General features: G+C 41.8%; 1 protein-coding gene across 8 annotated transcripts in view; it reads right to left on the reverse strand.

Moving 5' to 3' along the window:
• PATJ (PATJ crumbs cell polarity complex component) overlaps nucleotides 1-17,989 on the reverse strand; it is a 352,466-nt gene that overhangs the window by 62,779 nt on the left and 271,698 nt on the right. For all 8 annotated transcript variants that reach the window (XM_045897546.3, XM_045897547.3, XM_045897545.3 and 5 more), the window contains 3 exons: nucleotides 10,621-10,695; nucleotides 5,296-5,413; nucleotides 1,300-1,433 (listed from right to left, as the gene is read on the reverse strand). In XM_045897546.3, coding sequence (XP_045753502.2) covers nucleotides 1,300-1,433; nucleotides 5,296-5,413; nucleotides 10,621-10,695 — 327 coding nt within the window. The remainder of the gene's footprint in view (nucleotides 1-1,299; nucleotides 1,434-5,295; nucleotides 5,414-10,620; nucleotides 10,696-17,989) is intronic.

Consider the following 17,989-nt stretch of genomic DNA (forward strand, 5'->3'; position numbering starts at 1 on the left):
AATATAGGGCACCTGGGTGGCTCAGTAGGTTAAGTGACTCTTGATTTTGGCTCAGGTCATGATCTCAGGGTTGTGAGATCGAGCTCTGCGTGGACATGGAGCCTGCTTAAGATTCTCTCTCCCTCTGCCCCTCCCCTTCTCTAAAGTACACACACACATACACACACACACAATGAATAATCAAAGATCCATCATCCAAGCAAAAACTAACATTCTAATTTTTTTAAAATTATGAGTAGACATGAACATGGTTAGAATAAAGCAAAACCTAAATTGTCCTAGACTAATTGATACATATTGTTGTCTAGCATTCCATTAAATGATGATGATGATCATAATAATAACAGTTCATACTTAGTAGGTACCAGACACTGGCCTAAATCCTGTTCTTTTTAAAAAAAATGTTTATTTTATAATTTAGCAGATTTGGGAGAGAAAGAGCGAGCATGCATGTGAGCTGGGGCGATGGAGAGGGAGAAAGGGAGAGAATCTTTTTTTTTTTTTTTAAGATTTTATTTATTTATTTGACAGAGAGAGCGAGCACAAGCAAAGGGAGTAGTAGAGGGAGAGGGAGAAGCAGGCTCCCTGCTGAGCAGAGAGCCTGCTCCATCCCAGGATGGAGATCATGACCTGAGCTGAAGGCAGATGCTTAACCATCTGAGCCACCCAGGCGTCCCAAGACAGAGAATCTTAAAGCAGACTGTGCCGAGTGCAGAGCCCAACTTGGGGCTCAAACTCACGACCCTGAGATCATGACCTGAGCCGAAATCAAGAGTCGGATGCTTAACCAACTGAGCCACCCACACTCCCCTAGATCCTGTTACAGTATTTCTAAATGCTGCTACAGTGTTGTTGGTCTAATAAGCATTTATAGGGGCACCTGGGTGGCTCAGTCATTAAGCGTCTGCCTTCGGCTCAGGACATGATCCCAGGATCCTGGGATCGAGCCCCACATCAGGCTCCCTGCTCGGCAGAGAGCCTGCTTCTCTCTCTCCTACTCCCCGTGCTTGTGTTCCCTCTCACTGTGTCTCTCTCTCTCTCTGTCAAATAAATAAATAAATAAAATCTTTAAAAAAAAAAATAAGCATTTATAAAAAATACTCAAGGTAGAGAAAATCCTGGTGAAAATGAAACACTGAGAAAAACTTGAAAGCTGGCCAGAATATACATGCATATCTGTAATTATGTTTTTTTCCATACCACAAAGAAGCCAATTCTTCCACAGAAGTGATAAAGGCCATAATGAGGCTCAACAAGGAACTCTGTGACAGCGGATATACTTCACTTCTAGGAACTTACCAAAGGTGTGTCTTTTCCTCCCACAATGCTGAGACCAAGACCTGAACGTCCCTTGGATATTTCTATAATCATTTCCTGGCCAGGAACAATGGGACACGTGGCTGGGTCCACTGACAGAGGGGCCTGGAAACCACCTGGAGAAGGATGAAACACAGAATGATGGGCAAGCAGGGGATGCAGCCCGGCACGCACACTCCGTTAGTTGGGGAGCACAGGGTTTACACATGTTTGTCATTTCACTCTTTTCCTGCTGAGCACCATGCAGCAAAGAGCTGGGTCCTTAACACCCTTTCAGGAAGGGATGAAACCCGACGCTTTTGAGATGAAAACAGTAACTACCCCCCTTACTCAATCATCTATTTTAAGTGTACTTGAAATTTTTTTAAGCTTAAAACATACCCTGAAAACTCATACGGAAAGATGTAAGATGATTAAATGATTAAGTACATATAGGCGTCTGTTATAATGAAAATGAAGACTGGTATGACAGAAGATTCTGGGTTATAGTTAGAAGATACTAAGAAGAATTAGTGCTTAAATACTTTCAGTTAGAGCATATCATGAATTAAGATATATAAAGGATTTCATCAATAAAGTATGATGTTAAGATAAGAATTACCTAACAATGATCCCAAAACATATGCATAGTTAAAAAAAACAACAAAACTGTCATAAACACAACATTCAAGAACTAATTGCCGGGTCCACAGCTGAAAAACTTGTTAAAGGAGTTATTCCTACTTTATAAAGGTTTACTTTTTAAATTTTTAAAAAAGATTTAATTTTTTATGTTTAATTTAAATTTTTAACATTAAATTTTTTTTAATGTAACCTCTACCCTCAAGGTGGGGCTGGAACTCACAACCTGGAGACCAAGAGTCTCATGCTCTACTGACTGAGCCAGCCAGGTGTCCCGTGGTTTACTTTTTAAAATCATTGTTTTATTTATTTATTTTTCTTAAGTAGGTTCCATGTCCAGCATGGAGCCCAACGTGGGGCTTGAACTCACGACCCTGAGATCAAGATCTGAGCTGAAATCAAGAGTCGGTTACTCAACCAACTAAGCTACCCAGGTTTCCCCAAATCACTGTTTTAGATTGGGTTTCTTTAAAAAAATGAGAGAAAAAAATATTTACTGGCTAGGAAAAGATGTTTAATACAACCCCCTTATCCAGCATAACTTCTACATATGTGTATTTTCCAGATGACTGAACCCAACTAATTGGAAAATAAAATATTCAAAATGTTAGCTTCAAGAGCTTCTTGTACAAATAAGGAGCCTCCAAAGAATGTCATCTTTTTTGACAACTAAGTTCGATCATCATGAGTACTGACTCTTACCCTGGGATAGAATTTAGTTAAGGGCTGAGAATAAAGGGCCCCACCTTTTGGCCAGCTGCAGCTAATGCACAGGGGCCAAACTGGGATCCTCAAAGCTCATTAAACATCTGTCCCAGCAAGGGCCCCCACACTATGGACTACAGGCTAAGAATGATTTTCACATTTTCAAAAGGTTGAAAAAAAAAATGAAAAGAAAAATAACATTTCAAGACATGTGAAAATTACATGAAATTCAAATTTCAATGTCCATAAATGAAGTTGTATTGGAACACAGCCCTGCTAATCCATTTACTTCCAGTCTACGGCTGTTAGCATCCCGCGACAGCGGAGCTGAGTACTTGCAACAGAGACCATATGGTCCACAAGCCTTAAATATTTACTATCTGGCTCTTTACAGAAAAAGTTTGCCAATCCCTGATATTCAACAAAAGGAGAGAGGTTCTAGGTAAGCCTGTGGAGGGTTCTGCTCTGACTCAGCAAGAATAATAATAAAGCAGGTTTTGGAGTGGTGGGGACGTGGATTTAAGCTCCCCAGAAGGGAATTAATAGGTGGGTAAAAATGGAGGCTCATTCCTCATCCGAAAAATGCACGTAGCGAGCTGCTTTCTAATAGGAAGTAAATGAACAATGTGTGTGTGGTGCCCAGTCCAGCAACTGGCATAACGCATACAGTTGCTCTTTCTGACCGCATGGCATTTATTAAGCTAATGGCCTCCTAGTTAAGAGTGAGAAATTTAGTGACACAACCTCGGTAACAATAAAAAATGCCCTATTAGAAGGAGAGTATTAAAGGGGCGCCTGGGTGGCTCAGTCGGTTAAGCGACTGCCTTCGGCTCAGGTCATGATCCTGGAGTCCCGGGATCGAGTCCCACATCGGGCTCCCTGCTCGGCAGGGAGCCTGCTTCTCCCTCTGACCCTCCCCCCTCTCATGAGCTCTCTCTCTCTCTCATTCTGTCTCAAATAAATAAATAAAATCTTTAAAAAAAAAAAAAAAAGGAGAGTATTAAATTATAAACCTAGGGGCGCCTGAGTGGCTCAGTTAGTTAAGCGACTGCCTTTGGCTCAGGTCATGATCCTGGAGTCCCAGGATCGAGTCCCGCATCGGGCTCTCTGCTCGGCAGGGAGTCTGCTTCTCCCTCTGACCTTCCTCCCTCTCATGCTCTCTGTCTCTCATTCTCTCTGTCTCAAATAAATAAATAAAATCTTTAAAAAAAAAAAAAATTATAAACCTAATCTGACTCTAGATCTTTTGGCAGCAAATGTATTTCACCCTCCATTTTCCATTCATTTACAATAAAAACAATGTGCAATAGTGCCTAATTTCATAAATGCTTTACAAAGTTTATACTCCTTTTGTAAATGACTAGTTAGCCTCTTGAGTGAGAAGAGAGATGCTGGGGATGGCATTTCTCTTCTTTCACTTCTGCCTCACCCTGGCCAGTCCTGAGTCAGGGTTGGTATGTATTTCTCCCATACGGGCCAGCCCAAACCCTGATATACCAAGCCCCCGGTAAACGTTTGGTAAGTAGATGACCAAATGAGTAGAATTTCCATAGATTAAATTATGGGGGATTAATTTGTTATCAAGATATAAATATGTGATGCATCTTATCAAAACTCAATTGGTCAACATTGTGGTTACTTTCTTAGTAAAAAGCCAGGTGATCAGTATTTTGAGCTTTACAGACCATACATTCTCTGCTGAACTACTCAATGCTATCCTCATTGTGTGAAAGCAACCTTAAGACTACAGGTAAACAAAGGAGTAGTCCAATAAAATTTTATTTATGGTCAGGGAAGTCTGGGTTTCAGATAATTTTCATGAAATACTCCTTTGACTTTTTCCAACCTCTTAAAAATATGAAAACCATTTTCAGCTTGCAGACCACACAAAAACAGATGGTGGGCCAAATCTGACCCATGGGTCAAAGTTTGCTGACCACATTCATCAAGTATTTTAGTAAAAACCCAGTACTTTAGAATAATACCTGCTTGCTAAAGTTTTTATTGAGTTAATATTTCTGAAAAAATATGCACAAGACAAATACATAAAGGTGTTAGGCCTGCTAAATTCATGCAGAGTTGTGCTTCGCCACTGGTGAGCCCAGTGCTTTAAATAGGCCACTTTTTTTTATGGACTTACATCACATAAAAGCAAAGTGGAAATACTCATTATTCATTTTGCAATTCTATTTTCAACTGCCAGTCAGCATAATTCATGCCAGGAATTCAAAGAGAGAAAGCGAATACTCATGTCTTTAAGCACTGAAAATTAACAGTCTTCAAATCACTTACATCAACATATGCAAGGCTAACAATTTGACTGAATATGATTTTTAGGAGATAATACTCATACACTAAACACAATCTTTTGGAGCGATTACAGAATAATTTGTAAGCTTCATATGCAAACAGTATTTACTGAGGGCCTTTTTTTTGTTCTAGCACTTTCATACTCAATAAGCCCTGGGCAATCCCAGTAGCAGGTGAGGAAAATGGTGACCTGCCCACGTCCTGGAGCTAAGGAAGTGGAGGAGGGATGCAGAGCCAGGCTTCCTGACTCCTGGTCCAGTGCTCTTTCCAGGATATCATCATCCCCTCCTTTTCTCATGTTGGAGGAGTCAATTTCAGTTTGGCTCACAGAAAGAATCATACCATAGCTTGTGAAATCCACATCCGTGGAATGGTATGATGGAGCTGGTGCTAAAGATATCTCTTGTGAACTGAAGGAGACTTTTGTTGAATATTTTTGCTGTTTCATCTGGCTGACAGCCTACAAAAGAAAGGAAAATTAGAGGAATGTCAAAGAGGAGAACGAAAACCAAAGGATAAGACTTTAAAACTGGTGTGTTGTTACCAAAACAATGGTGGCACTCCAATAATGTTGTCTGAGAATTTAGAGCGGGAGAGGAGGCAGGAGGAAGTTAGGATGATTTCTGTCCCATCCCCCATGCTTCCCTATTTAACTTGACAGCTAAGATGTTCAGTGAAGGATGGATGAAGGAAGGGAAGGATAACAGCTGATGATACTCTATCATTGTGGTCTGTATACAATGCTGGGGCTGGGAAGCAGAACAAAAATTTTTACAATTTCCATTGATTCTGATGAAATCGATGTGAAGTCCACATACCCATGTTGTGCCCACTGAAAAGCAATCTATGCTGCAGATGTTCTGAGCATACAACAATGTCCTTCTCTTCTGGATACATCCACAATAGTTAAATGCATTAGGCAGGTTAATTGAGCAACATGAGGGCCAGGAAGAGGAAATTAGCATCCACTCAAAGTCTACTAAGTGCCAGGTACACCGAACATTTTAATTCACCTCCAAGAACTATACCTTATTCACCCTTGATTCCCAGTACCTGGAACATAGTGGACCCTCAATAAATGTTTGATGAATGAATGAATGAATTGCTGAATGGATATAGAAGAGCAAAATTGAAGACATGGAAACTCAGAGTTGAAAACGAATTTGTAATTCAATGAAGGTACAGAGACCTTTGCTGTGTGAGCTTTGGAAAGTTAACTCATAATTCTGGATTTTTATGGATAATACCTCCAATGAATATTAGTATTAGAAAACTGAGAAAAACCAAAAGGACTCCATGCTCGCTTAACAGGCAGTTAAGAAACATAGGTAGTGACCTGACCTGCCTTCTGGATCTGTAGTTAGCCAGGGAACCCATCCCCAGCTGGAAGATTCTGGTGGAGGCAGTGAAGCACCAGGCTGTCCCTGGAGTCTAGAAATAGGATCAAGGTAACTGCTCCAGAACAATGACACCTCAAGATTCTGTCAGTGGAAGGCTATGCCTCAATACAAGGCACCGTGCAGTATATAAAAACTAGAACATCAGCCATTGTGTATCTGTGTCATGCTTTCCAGTTTTTAAAAACACTTTTACATCCATGAATTCTTTTAATCCTGAGAACAACCTGGAGAGTTAGACAATATTACTTTCTTTTCCAGATAAAGAAACCATGTCAAGTGGCTTATCTGAAATCACACAGCCATTTAGAGGAAGAGGTCAGATTAAAAGTTAGTAGTAGCTAAAGAACGCTACAAATTATGTTTTTATTTTTATTTTTTATTTTATTTTATATATTTTTAAAAGATTTATCTTTTTGTCAGAGAGAGCGACAGAGCACAAGCAGGAGAACGCCATGGCAGAGGGAGAAGCAGGCTTCCCGCCGAGCAGGGAGCCTGATGTGGGACTCGATCCCAGGACCCTGGGATCATGACCTGAGCCAAAGGCAGACGCTTAACCAACTGAGCCACCCAGGCATCCCTTATTATTTTTTAAAGATTTTATTTTTAAGCAATCTCCACCCCCATTGGGGGCTTTAGCTCATAACCCTGAGATCAAGAGTTGTGAGTTCTTCTGACTGAGCCAGCCAGGTGCCCCAGAACGATACAGATTTAAAATGTTTCTCAAACAGCTGCTAGGCACTGATTCTATGGATGTTCATTTTCTTTTCTGTAGTTTTTCTCACCAACACTTAATAATGACCGTATACCTACTTAAGAAGACTTACTCAAAGACATATTTTCAGAGGGAAGGGGAAAAATGACAAATATGGGTTTACTACCAGAAAACTGAACAATGGAACCACCTAGATATCAATTACTCTGAGGACCATATTTTCTAGTGTCCTTGAAGCTAGATACATCTGCAGGCTAAGTTTTGGTCAGTAGGATGAAAACAGATGCGAACTGTACAGTTTTCAGGTCATTTTCTGCAGGATAAGGATCCTGCCTTCCTCTTCTCCCAAACTGGAATGCAGATGGGATGACAACATCCGAGCAGCCTCAGACCCAAAACTGGACGCATTTTTTTTTGAGGATGGTAATCAGATAAGAAGTGCCTGAGTGTGTGGTACTGTGGAGACAGCGTATCATCCTCACACTGATTACACCCATACTTGATACAGAAGAGAAACTTCTTGGAGAGATTGAGCCTAATCTTAATTCATACAGTACTTATGTTCAACTTTTGTTTTCTATCACCTTTAAAAAGAACATCGATAACAAAGATGCTAAAGTGTTCTTAGCGATTTTAAAAAAAGATGTATTTATTTTTTTAACCACTTTATTTTAATTTTTTAAAGATTTTATTTATTTGTCAGCACAAGCAGAGGGAACAGCAAGCAGAGGCAACAGCAGGCAGAGGGAGCAGACTCTCCGCTAAGCAAAGGGCCCGACACAGGACTCGATCCCAGGACCCTGAGATCAGGACCTGAGCCGAAATCAAGTACTCTTAACTGACTGAGCCACCCAAGCATCCCTATTTATTTGAGAGAGTGACAGAGAGAGCGTGCATGAGTGGGAGGCGAGGGGCAGAAGGAATCTTCAAGCAGACTCCTTGCTGAACCTAGAGCCCTATCCATGAGATCATGACCTGAGCCAGAACCAAGAGACACCTAATTGACTGAGCCACCCAGGTGCCCCAGAATCATGTGATTTTTAAAACAGTAATGTTTGTGCTAATCGTTACATCTCAGCTCCAGGTTGCATCCCATTGCATTGTGCATAATACGTTTCCAACAGATAGTGATAGCACTGAACTCAATTAAAAAATAAGGAAACAGTCCATAAAACCAAGTGAAACATCCAACATACATTTTTAGAGGCTGACCTCTTGTTGGTAGGTGTGGTGATAGATGGAATGTGTGCTCCTGTGACTCACCCATCAGCACAAACCCAAACTACTTAGAATGAAAGATAAGAAAGGTTGGATTTTCTGCTTAATGTCTTCTATTCAAACATGAAGAGTTGGAATGGACTTTCTAGGTTATCCAACCTAACTAAACCAGTGGTTCTCAAACCCTGTCTTCATAACAGAAATTGCCAGGGAGTTTTTTTTTTAAGATGCTGGGATTTCTCCCCCCAGCCCCATCCTAGACCAAATAAATTGGCACCTAGGTGGAGCCCAGGCAAGTTCTATTTAAGAATTACTGCTTAAAGTTAAACCATGGATTCTTCACCCAGGGTAAATGGGTTTCTAAGAGATCCACAAAGGACATTTTGGGAATTATAAAAGTCATGTGTTGTACTAAAATTACGTTTATCAGTGTTTTTTGGGGAAAGAGTCTACAGTTCATTTAGGGTGGGAAAACAAAAATCACCACTCAGAGAAGATATGAACTGCTGAGTTTGCTAGTACTGATTAGCCGTGTGGCCACAGGAGAGTCACTTCACCTCCTTACACCTAAACTTCCTCATCTGTAAATTGGGAGCGATATTTCTAAACCTTGTGAGCTTGTTCAAAAGATCAAAGAGAAAAGGACATAAATAAACCTATCACTATGCCAGGAACAGTTTAAGATTTCAACAGATAATAGCTATTAATGTCTTCATGTCTTTTGATAATAAACGACCAGCCAGCTCCTGATTAAAAACCGTCCGGGTGGTTTGGAACATCTCAAGGGCTGGGGAAGTTCTTCATAATGAGCTGACACAGCCTCACAGAGGTGCTGCCCACTGACGTCGGCTGGTTCTCTTCTGCAGCCATGGAAAAGGGTCATAATCACTTTCCCGAAAGGACAATACTTGATTTAAGCGCTCGTTTTTCGGCATGGAAAAGAAAGGGCAGGTTGTGTTTAGGATTTGTCCTAGTTCTAAAGTTCTATGGTTATAACATTTTAGGGATGTCTGGTATGTGACTTGAGATAAGTGGCAGCATATGAAGCATTAGCACATTAATAGTGAATTCTGGTCTTAAAAAAAAATTTACTTACACATTTCCATTTGATCCAAATCTGGTTATTTTTAAGGCTCTTTCTATACCTACTCATTTAAAAAAAAGTTTTAGATTTGAAAGATTTTATCTATTTATTTATTTGAGAGAGAGAGAGATAGTGACAGAGATGGTGAGAGAGAGCATGGGCAGGGAGGAGAGGGAGAAGTAGGCTTCCCGCTGAGCAGGGAGCCTAATGTGGGACTTGATCCCAGGACCCTGGGATCATGACCTGAGCTGAAGGCAGACGCTTAACTGACTGAGCCACCTAGGCGCCCCTGAAGTTTTTTTTTTTTTAAGATTTTATTTTTAACTAATCTCTACACCAACATGGGGCTCAAACTCAAAACCCTTAGATGAAGAGTTGCATCTTCTACCAACTGAGCCAGCCAGGCACCCCTACACCTACTCATTTTTTTAAAAAAAAATTAGAGAGAGAGCACGTGAGTGAGCAGGGGGTGAGGGAGAGTCTCAAGCAGACTCCCTGCTGAGTGTGGAGCCCGATGGAGGGCTCGATTCCACAAACCTGGGATCATGACCTGAGCCAAAATCAAGAGCTGGATGCTCAACTGACTGAGCCACCCAGGCACCCGTAGACCTAATCATTTTTATTTCGGTTTTTAGCATATAAGTTTGGAGACTTTTCAAAGGCATTTTCTTTGGCAGTGTTTGAAATATCATGTAAGCTCTAGTTCCTTAAACATAAAAATAGCTAATACAGTAATAATGTAAATTTTAGTAGCATGAAGGTATCAACTAGCACAAAGAAATGAGAATCAAGATTTTAAAAAGAAAAAACTCAACAGCAACAGAAGTACAAAAACTTGACAGACAGAAATTTATAGTTTAAGAGAAGTGAACTCAAACTGTAAGGAACACCAAAGTTACTGTATTTATACTTTTATACAACTACAAATTCTCCCACTTAAGATTTTTTATTAACGACATTAAGTAAGACATGGCACTCTTGGAATTTAAGTGCAGGTGTGTTTGTAGGGACGGTTCACTTTTAAACACCTGTTCAGGGTATTGGCCCAGGAAGATGCACAGAGAATATTTCCACACACCTTGCACAGAATCAATGATATGGCTGTGGGTTGACTTCAAATTCTAAGACACACCATAACCTCCCAGCAAGTAATAGAGAGTCTGATTTCATTGCAATCACTTCCTTTTCTTCTGGAACCCATTTATAATGCACACCATCCCAGTTGAGCAAAACCTAAAGGGGAAATTACGTACATTGTCAGTTGGGCACTCCAGTGCCTTCTGGTGACCTGCCACCACGCCCTGACCAGCCACCTGGGAGATGTCGTCCTAAAATGTAAAAGATATAACCAGTTAGTGGCATTGTAGGGCTCAAGTGCTCTCTCCAGCTTTAGCAAACACCATGGAGCTTTGGCTCTATTACAAAAATGACCAAAGCACCAGTCATAAAAGTTCTGTTCATCCGTCTGAACCAAGTCCCTCCCATTAATGAATGCAGCCTTGTCATTTCCAAATGCTTCTTTTGGGCCCTTTCAGATCTATCAGGCTTTAAACCTATCAGATATCCACTGATGGTCACTTCAGCTGGAGTTTTTTCTTCTTTTGCCATTCCAGTAATCTCTGAATCTGTATTTATACTGAATATTTAGTTCTTTCAGGGTTTGAACTCTGATATTAGAACTTTTTTTCCCTCAAAGTCACTAAAGACACTGGAAGATACAGAGTTAAGTTAGTCCTGAATCCCACGGAAAAGTGCAGAGTCCAGATTTTAGAGAGAAATAAACTACCAAAATCACACAGGGAACCAATGCATACCTAAAGGGTGGTTTATTGACACCAAAAAATTGACCAGAATGCTTATGTCTGCTTCCCACCATATCCCATCCTTCTTTACAGGCAAAATTACAGGGGAAATTATCATCTGATGGTTGACTCTCAGGCATGAACTCCTGCATTTGGACTTGGACAAGGCAGGGAACATGGAGACAGACTGATTTGGATAGGAGAAAGGATGGGCTTACTGTAGCCCGTGGTAAATGTCTGAGAGACACAACCTCTCGGGTCTAACATACGGACTGCAGGTAGGTAAGCTATCTGAAGATGATGAGAGGTGTGACTCGTATAGCAAAGTGGTAGTTGTTTGTGACCCTAGTTCCTCGACTCAAGAGTTCTACAACCCTGAGCGGATTATCTGACATCTCCAAGCCTCACTCAGTCTCCTCATTTATAAAATGGGAAAAAATAAAGGTTGTTATGCTCTAGATATGTTGTAAGGATTAAATGAGGCAATATTAGAAAAGCACTTAGCATGGTACCTGGCATACAACAAATACGTAATGAAGATGTTGATGTTGATAGTAAACGGAATCCAGCTCTGATACACCCATATTGCTAACTCTATTGTAGAGTTGGTGAAAATAATTACACTTTCTCCTTTGGACAGGACACTTTCTCCTTTGGGGAATGCTGGAGTACTATCTGATATCTGCCGCCCCCACCCTGGTTTCTTTTTTGAACATACTGACATACCCTGAGATAATGATCAGGTCATGCCCAGCCACTCATTATTATTATTAGATTAGGTTACAATCTCATCCTGTCTCATCAATTCCCTACTGGTTTACACCTGAGAAATTTAACCCCAGCACATAATCCTGAGCCTGCAGCCTAGGTCCCCAGGGTTATTGTGATTTCCCTTATCTGCCCACTTATTTTTTAGGATCATAGCTCTTTCTCATTTAGATATAGATTCTCTCTCAGTTTCTGCCATATTGGACAAACACTCTAGAACTCCTCCCAACAACCCCCCCCCCCACCGAGGCCCCAAATTGTGCTCCTAAACAGATTACATGACATGAATTCACAAGTTACTTCTTGCGTAATTCTTCCCTGAGCCCCTGGGCAGTGCCCCTTCCATAGCATGACTAAGTTATTTTCTTAGTTATCTAAGTTATCTTCTTCTAAGTTATGCAACACTGTTTTGTATCTTTTTATGTGTCTGTCTCCCATATACTAGTATACTAGTATGACTTGACTTTTTTTTTTTTTAAGGTTTTATTTATTTATTTGACAGACACAGCGAGAGAGGGAACACAAGCAGGGGGAGTGGGAGAGGGCGAAGCAGGCTTCCCGCGGAGCATGGAGCCAAATGTGGGGCTCGATCCCAGGACCCTGGTTTCACGACCCGAGCCGAAGGCAGACGCTTAACGCCTGAGCCACCTTGTCTTATTTGTTTCTTCAACATATGGCAGAATAGACTGTGAGCTTGATAAAGGGCCAGGGCTGAATGAATCAAAGTTCGGGAACTCAAATCTTAAATGCACCTGGGTGGATGTCAGAGACAGCCGTGAAAGGAAGGATGCCCAGTGAAGGTGATCCTGTGGCTTCCACTTAAAAGGATCAAAGTTGAAAAAAGACAGACATGGGAAGGTCAATAAATGGTGCTCATGGGGAATTTTTAGAATCAAACTTCTAACCTGCCTTATAAATGGAAACCACTGGTATTACTCCTTCCAGTGTGGATCAAACAGCCTTCCGAAGAGCCACAGTGCCTCTACCTGAAAATGAAACCGCATGTCTGCAAGTCTACCTTTGTTTAAACCCAGATTAACTAGCATGGGACAAAGGAGCTGACTTCCCCAGTTAAAGACTTAAAAACCCAATTTGCATGTCACACAGAGCTACTACTAATTGGTTGAATTCACCCTCATTTGCACTTGTACATAAAAAGGGCACTGGAATAGTCGCCAGAAAAATCTGGGTTCAGACTGGTTCCACCACTTATATTAGCAGCAGTAGTGCTAGGAAACGTTCATTTTTAGCAACAGTAAGAATACAATAACAGCTACCTAAATAAGGGGTTGCCAGCAAAGTTGAATTCAACACATGCTTACAGAGGATCTACTCCATGCCAGCAAGGAAGACGACTAACCGAGCCTTGTGCTCGTGACATTTACATATCTGGTGCGACAGATAGCAGAGAACAGCTCTGGAAACCTTGAATTATAACCGAATGTTATCTGTAGGAAGGTGTGTGGCAGATAGCAGGTGCCTGAGGAGTGACAGTTTCCTTCCCTTTCTCTTGTCCTCAAAATGTGGAAGGATGAGATGAGGAAATCAGAGCTCTGAAAAGCATCTGGTCTAACACCCTGTCCCATTTCTTTCTTTTTTAAAAGGATTTGCTTATTTGAGAGAGAGAGAGAGCATGAGCATAGAGGGAGAGTGAAGGGAGAAGCAGACTCCCTGCTTTGCAGAGAGCTCGATGCGGAACTCAATCCCAGGACCCTGAGATCACGACCTGAATCAAAGGCAGATGCTTAACTCGACTGAACCACCCAGGTGGCCCCTGTCCCACTTCTTATACGATTACCCTTAAACCTCTGGGCCAAGGGACCGGGCCAGTGCATGATGACGATGACGACAGCTAAAGCTTACTGAGCACTGACTGTGCCAATTACTGAGCTAGATACCATCCCCATTTCAGATGCCGATGTACACAACAGAGCTATGGTATAAGAGTCATTGCAGAGTTAACTGGGGCGTGAGAGGCTAAAGCATATGCTGAACCAGAACTTAATCCAGACGTATTGTGTGCAGAGCCCCTGCTCTTAACCGAGGACAAGCCACAAGGGAAAGGCAAAGTGCTGTTCACCTGCTCCAAACGACACGCATGAGATTCTTAGGAGCCTGCCTCAACATAGTGATTCCATTTTTAGATACAACATTAAGTCAGAACAAGTCATGTCAGCTTATTTTGAGCTTGGGCAGGCAAAAAAAATTCATGGCACTAGCCACCACAGTGACCTGGGGTGCGTCACTTTCTTCCGTGTTTTGTGTTTAAACATAAATTTGGAACTTGCTAATCTTCCAACTACTGCACCGAGGGAGTTCTTAGTGCCTTCAAAGCTGAGGTTCTGGGACATTCTAAAGTGTTGACTTTGCACAGGAGACCCCTAAATAAGAAGGCTGAGGAAGGAGTGGGGAAAGATCCATTTTGTGGAGCAAACCAACAGAACACATTCTGCGTGCGTTATGTTATAATCACCAGCACAGCACTATAAGCTCCTGAAAGAAAATGCTTTGTGGGCCAAGCAAATTACTCTGATCAAGAGAAGGAGCTTTCGAGCAGTGGACATAAAAAGCAACACTGGGAATATTCTATATAATAGATAATGGGGGAATATTCTATATAAAAGATAATGGGGATGCCCAGTTTACAATCACCAAAGCTGGTTGACTTCTATCCCAAAGTTGGATGATCAACATGCTTGGTCTTTCCAGCCAAATTAATTGGTCCAAGGGTAGACATCTGAACTACGTAAGAACATCCTGTGGATTTTCCAAAGTGGACTCAAGGGAAGAGAGGTAGCCCCTTTCTGGCCTAGAGGCTTAGGAGCTTTTGGTGGCCACACTCCCAATAAGCTGAGGAAGCAATCTGCGGGAGAAGTCAAAGAGACATCCAGATACCTCTGGCAGCACCAGGATTCAGGGTCCAACTGTCCCTGAGGCTGTCAATCCTGCCTTTCCTGTAGGTATGTAAAAAGAGCCTGGAGCCTATCAGTAAATTTTCCTTTGTCTGTAAGGTCAAGCTTTATCAGGTTTTGTCACCTGCAATCAAGAGTCTACTGATTAAAATGAAGTGGAGCCCAGAAAAGATCAGGGTAACAAACTCACAGGGGTCAAGCCATAAGGTAGCTAAGTGGAGATGAAGAAAGTGAACGGAGCATAAGACAGCAAACTAGAGAGAGCTGCTTAGCCTAAAGATAGTCAAATCCAATGATTTTTTTTTTAAAGATGCCTGTCAGACACTGATTGTCTCCTGCTGATTTGGGTCCTTGGACTCCCGCTCCGTGGCACGTGGATACAATAGAAAAGGACAGCCTTTGCCTGAGTCAGTCCCACCCTAACTCCTCCCCCACCTGAGCCCCTGGATTAGCTGAAATCCTATCAGCAAGAGCTCCCCAGCACCTTCCTGTGCCCTTCTGCAGTACTTGGCAACACTAGGAATTACTTAGGTAAAGTTGGATGCCAGTCCTGGCTGTGACACGTAGTTGCGTCTCTGTGCCTCAGTTTCCTTATCAATCAAATGGGGACAGTAATAGGCTCAATGTCCTATAAAACATAAATCAATACACTTAGAATGATGCCTTCTGGAACACAGAGGAAATGCCATGAAAACGTTAGCTGGCATGATTCTTGGCAGTTCTGAAAGCACCGTCGAGATAAGATTTATGTGTCTTGTTCACTACGGTATGTCCTGTGGCTGGCATTGTGTCTGGGACATAACAGGCCTTCAGTACTAAACTTGCTTAATTTCTGCTCCCAATATGGGTTTTAGATTGTAGGACCTTAAAAATTATGTTGACAAGACGTCTCCAGAGAAGTGAAAACTTGACAGGCTCAAAGAACAATGTGTCAGCAGCACGAGGTTTCTGACAAAAGCTCTGAAATTCAGAAACTAGGGCACTCAACACAGGTAAGAAGGCCTGAGTTCTGGGCCTTCTGCCAATGTGTCCTTTTCCGTCGCTGTGTCCTTAGTGCTAATAATTATGATTCTTAGGCTATTTTCTCAGTTTAGAAAAATCTGCTAAGCAATAGCTTCCTTCCAGGCAAGTTCAATTTCATGTAACAAGTCTTCACAGCAGACCAGTTAAAGGGGTTGGGAGTGAAAGCAAGCCAGAAGACATGAAAGATGGGAATTTGTGTTAAAAACAGGCACCTCTATTTCTGCTGCCTGTGAGTTCATGAGGTTACCTTTACCTGCTACCCTCACGTCTCTCTATTATCTTCTTCATTTACGATGCACAGGCAGAGAGAATGGAGGAAAAAGCCAAAGGCTTTCCTTTTGTGACTTTCATGAAGGAAACAGACTTGACTGTAAATCTACCATCTTTTTTTATGACCAGGAAAGGGAAATTTATTATGTAGGCAAATCTCAAGTGATTTTCAGAAATGCAAGATATAAAGTACAATGAGCTGTGAAAAATGCCACATATTTGAATACACTTGAACTCTGCCATTGGCAATTTGCATACTGTCACAAAAGAGAGGCCTGTGCTGACTCAGACACATTCCCTCTGGCTTCTTACAAGGGAATTCCTAGGCTCTTGTTTTTTTTTTTAAGATTTTATTTATTTGACAGAGAGAGAGACAGGAGAGAGGGAACACAAGCAGGGGGAGTGGGAGAGGGAGAAACAGGCTTCCAGCTGAGCAGGGAGCCCGACTCGGGGCTCGATCCCAGGACCCTGGGACCATGACCTGAGCTGAAGGCAGACGCTTAACGACTGAGCCACCCAGGTGCCCTACATTTTCTTATTCTCTAGTTTCATTTCCCATTCCCCTCCCACCTCCACCCCAGTTCTGTCCTCACTGGTAAATTACTCCCTGTAGGTATCGCTTAAAACTGTGCATTTGGCTTTATGATCTTTTTTTTTTTAAAGGTTTTATTTATTTATTTGACAGAGAGAGACACAGCGAGAGAGAGAACACAAGCAAGGGGAGTGGGAGAGGGAGAAGCAGGCTTCCCACCGAGCAGGGAGCCCAATTGATGTGGGTCTCGATCCCAGGATCCTGGGACCATGACCTGAGCCGAAGGCAGACGCTTAACGACTGAGCCATTCAGTCGCTCCCCTAGGCTCTTGTTATAGACGCAGTTTTCATATCGGATCTGAAACAGAAAATAGGCACAGTGACATCTGCTGCCCGAGCCGAACTAGAAATCCTGCAGTCCTTGATGGACTACAAACTGGGGATAAAGATGGATTTTAAGTACACAGTCCAGCCGTTTAAAAACGAGCAGGAGGGCACCTGGGTGGCTCAGTTGGTTAAGCGACTGCCTTCGGCTCAGGTCATGATCCTGGAGTCCTGGGATCGAGTCCCGTGTCGGGCTCCCTGCTCGGTGGGGAGTCTGCTTCGTCCTCTGACCCTATCCCCTCTCATGTGTTCTCTCTCTCTCATTCTCTCACTCTCAAATAAATAAATAAAATCTTTAACAAAAAAATTAAAAAAAAAAACAAAAAACGAGCAGGATATACATCTGAGAATTCCAGCCTGGAATTAAGACCTATAATCATCAGAAACACATTTTAACCTATTTTTCCAAACTTGGATGCCAGCATTTTAAAAACACTTGGGAATAATTTTTGATCAAGCACAGTAGTCAAAATTGATAAACTAATGTCAATTATACTTCATTTAAAATTTTTTTAAAGCAAAATAAAATATAAAAATTGATAAAATGAACCTGTACCAGAAGTCACATGGCATATTAAAAGTTAAAAATTCTAGGGGTGCCTGGGTGGCTCAGTTAGTTGAGTGTCTGCTGCCTTCGGCTCGTGTCACGATCCCAGGGTCCTGGGATCAAGCCCTGAGTCGGCCTCCCTGCTCAGCGGGGAGCCTGCTTCTCCCTCTCCCCCTGCCCCTCCCTCCACTTGTGCTCTCCCTCTCTCTCTCTCAAATAAAATCTTAAAAAAAAAAGTTAAAATTCTACACTTAACTCATTATCTTCCTCTACAAATCTATTTTTTTCTCATTTTTTTTAATGTTATTGTTTTAAAAATTAGAGACGGTTATCGGCCTCCTACTTATCCAGGTTCAAAACCAAAGTCAGCTTTTACTAATCTCT

This window comes from Mirounga angustirostris, unplaced genomic scaffold (genome assembly GCF_029215605.1).
Source record: "Mirounga angustirostris isolate CCGP_5_RB_7025 unplaced genomic scaffold, mMirAng1.0.hap1 SCAF_4, whole genome shotgun sequence".
NCBI classification, from domain to species: Eukaryota; Metazoa; Chordata; class Mammalia; order Carnivora; family Phocidae; genus Mirounga; species Mirounga angustirostris.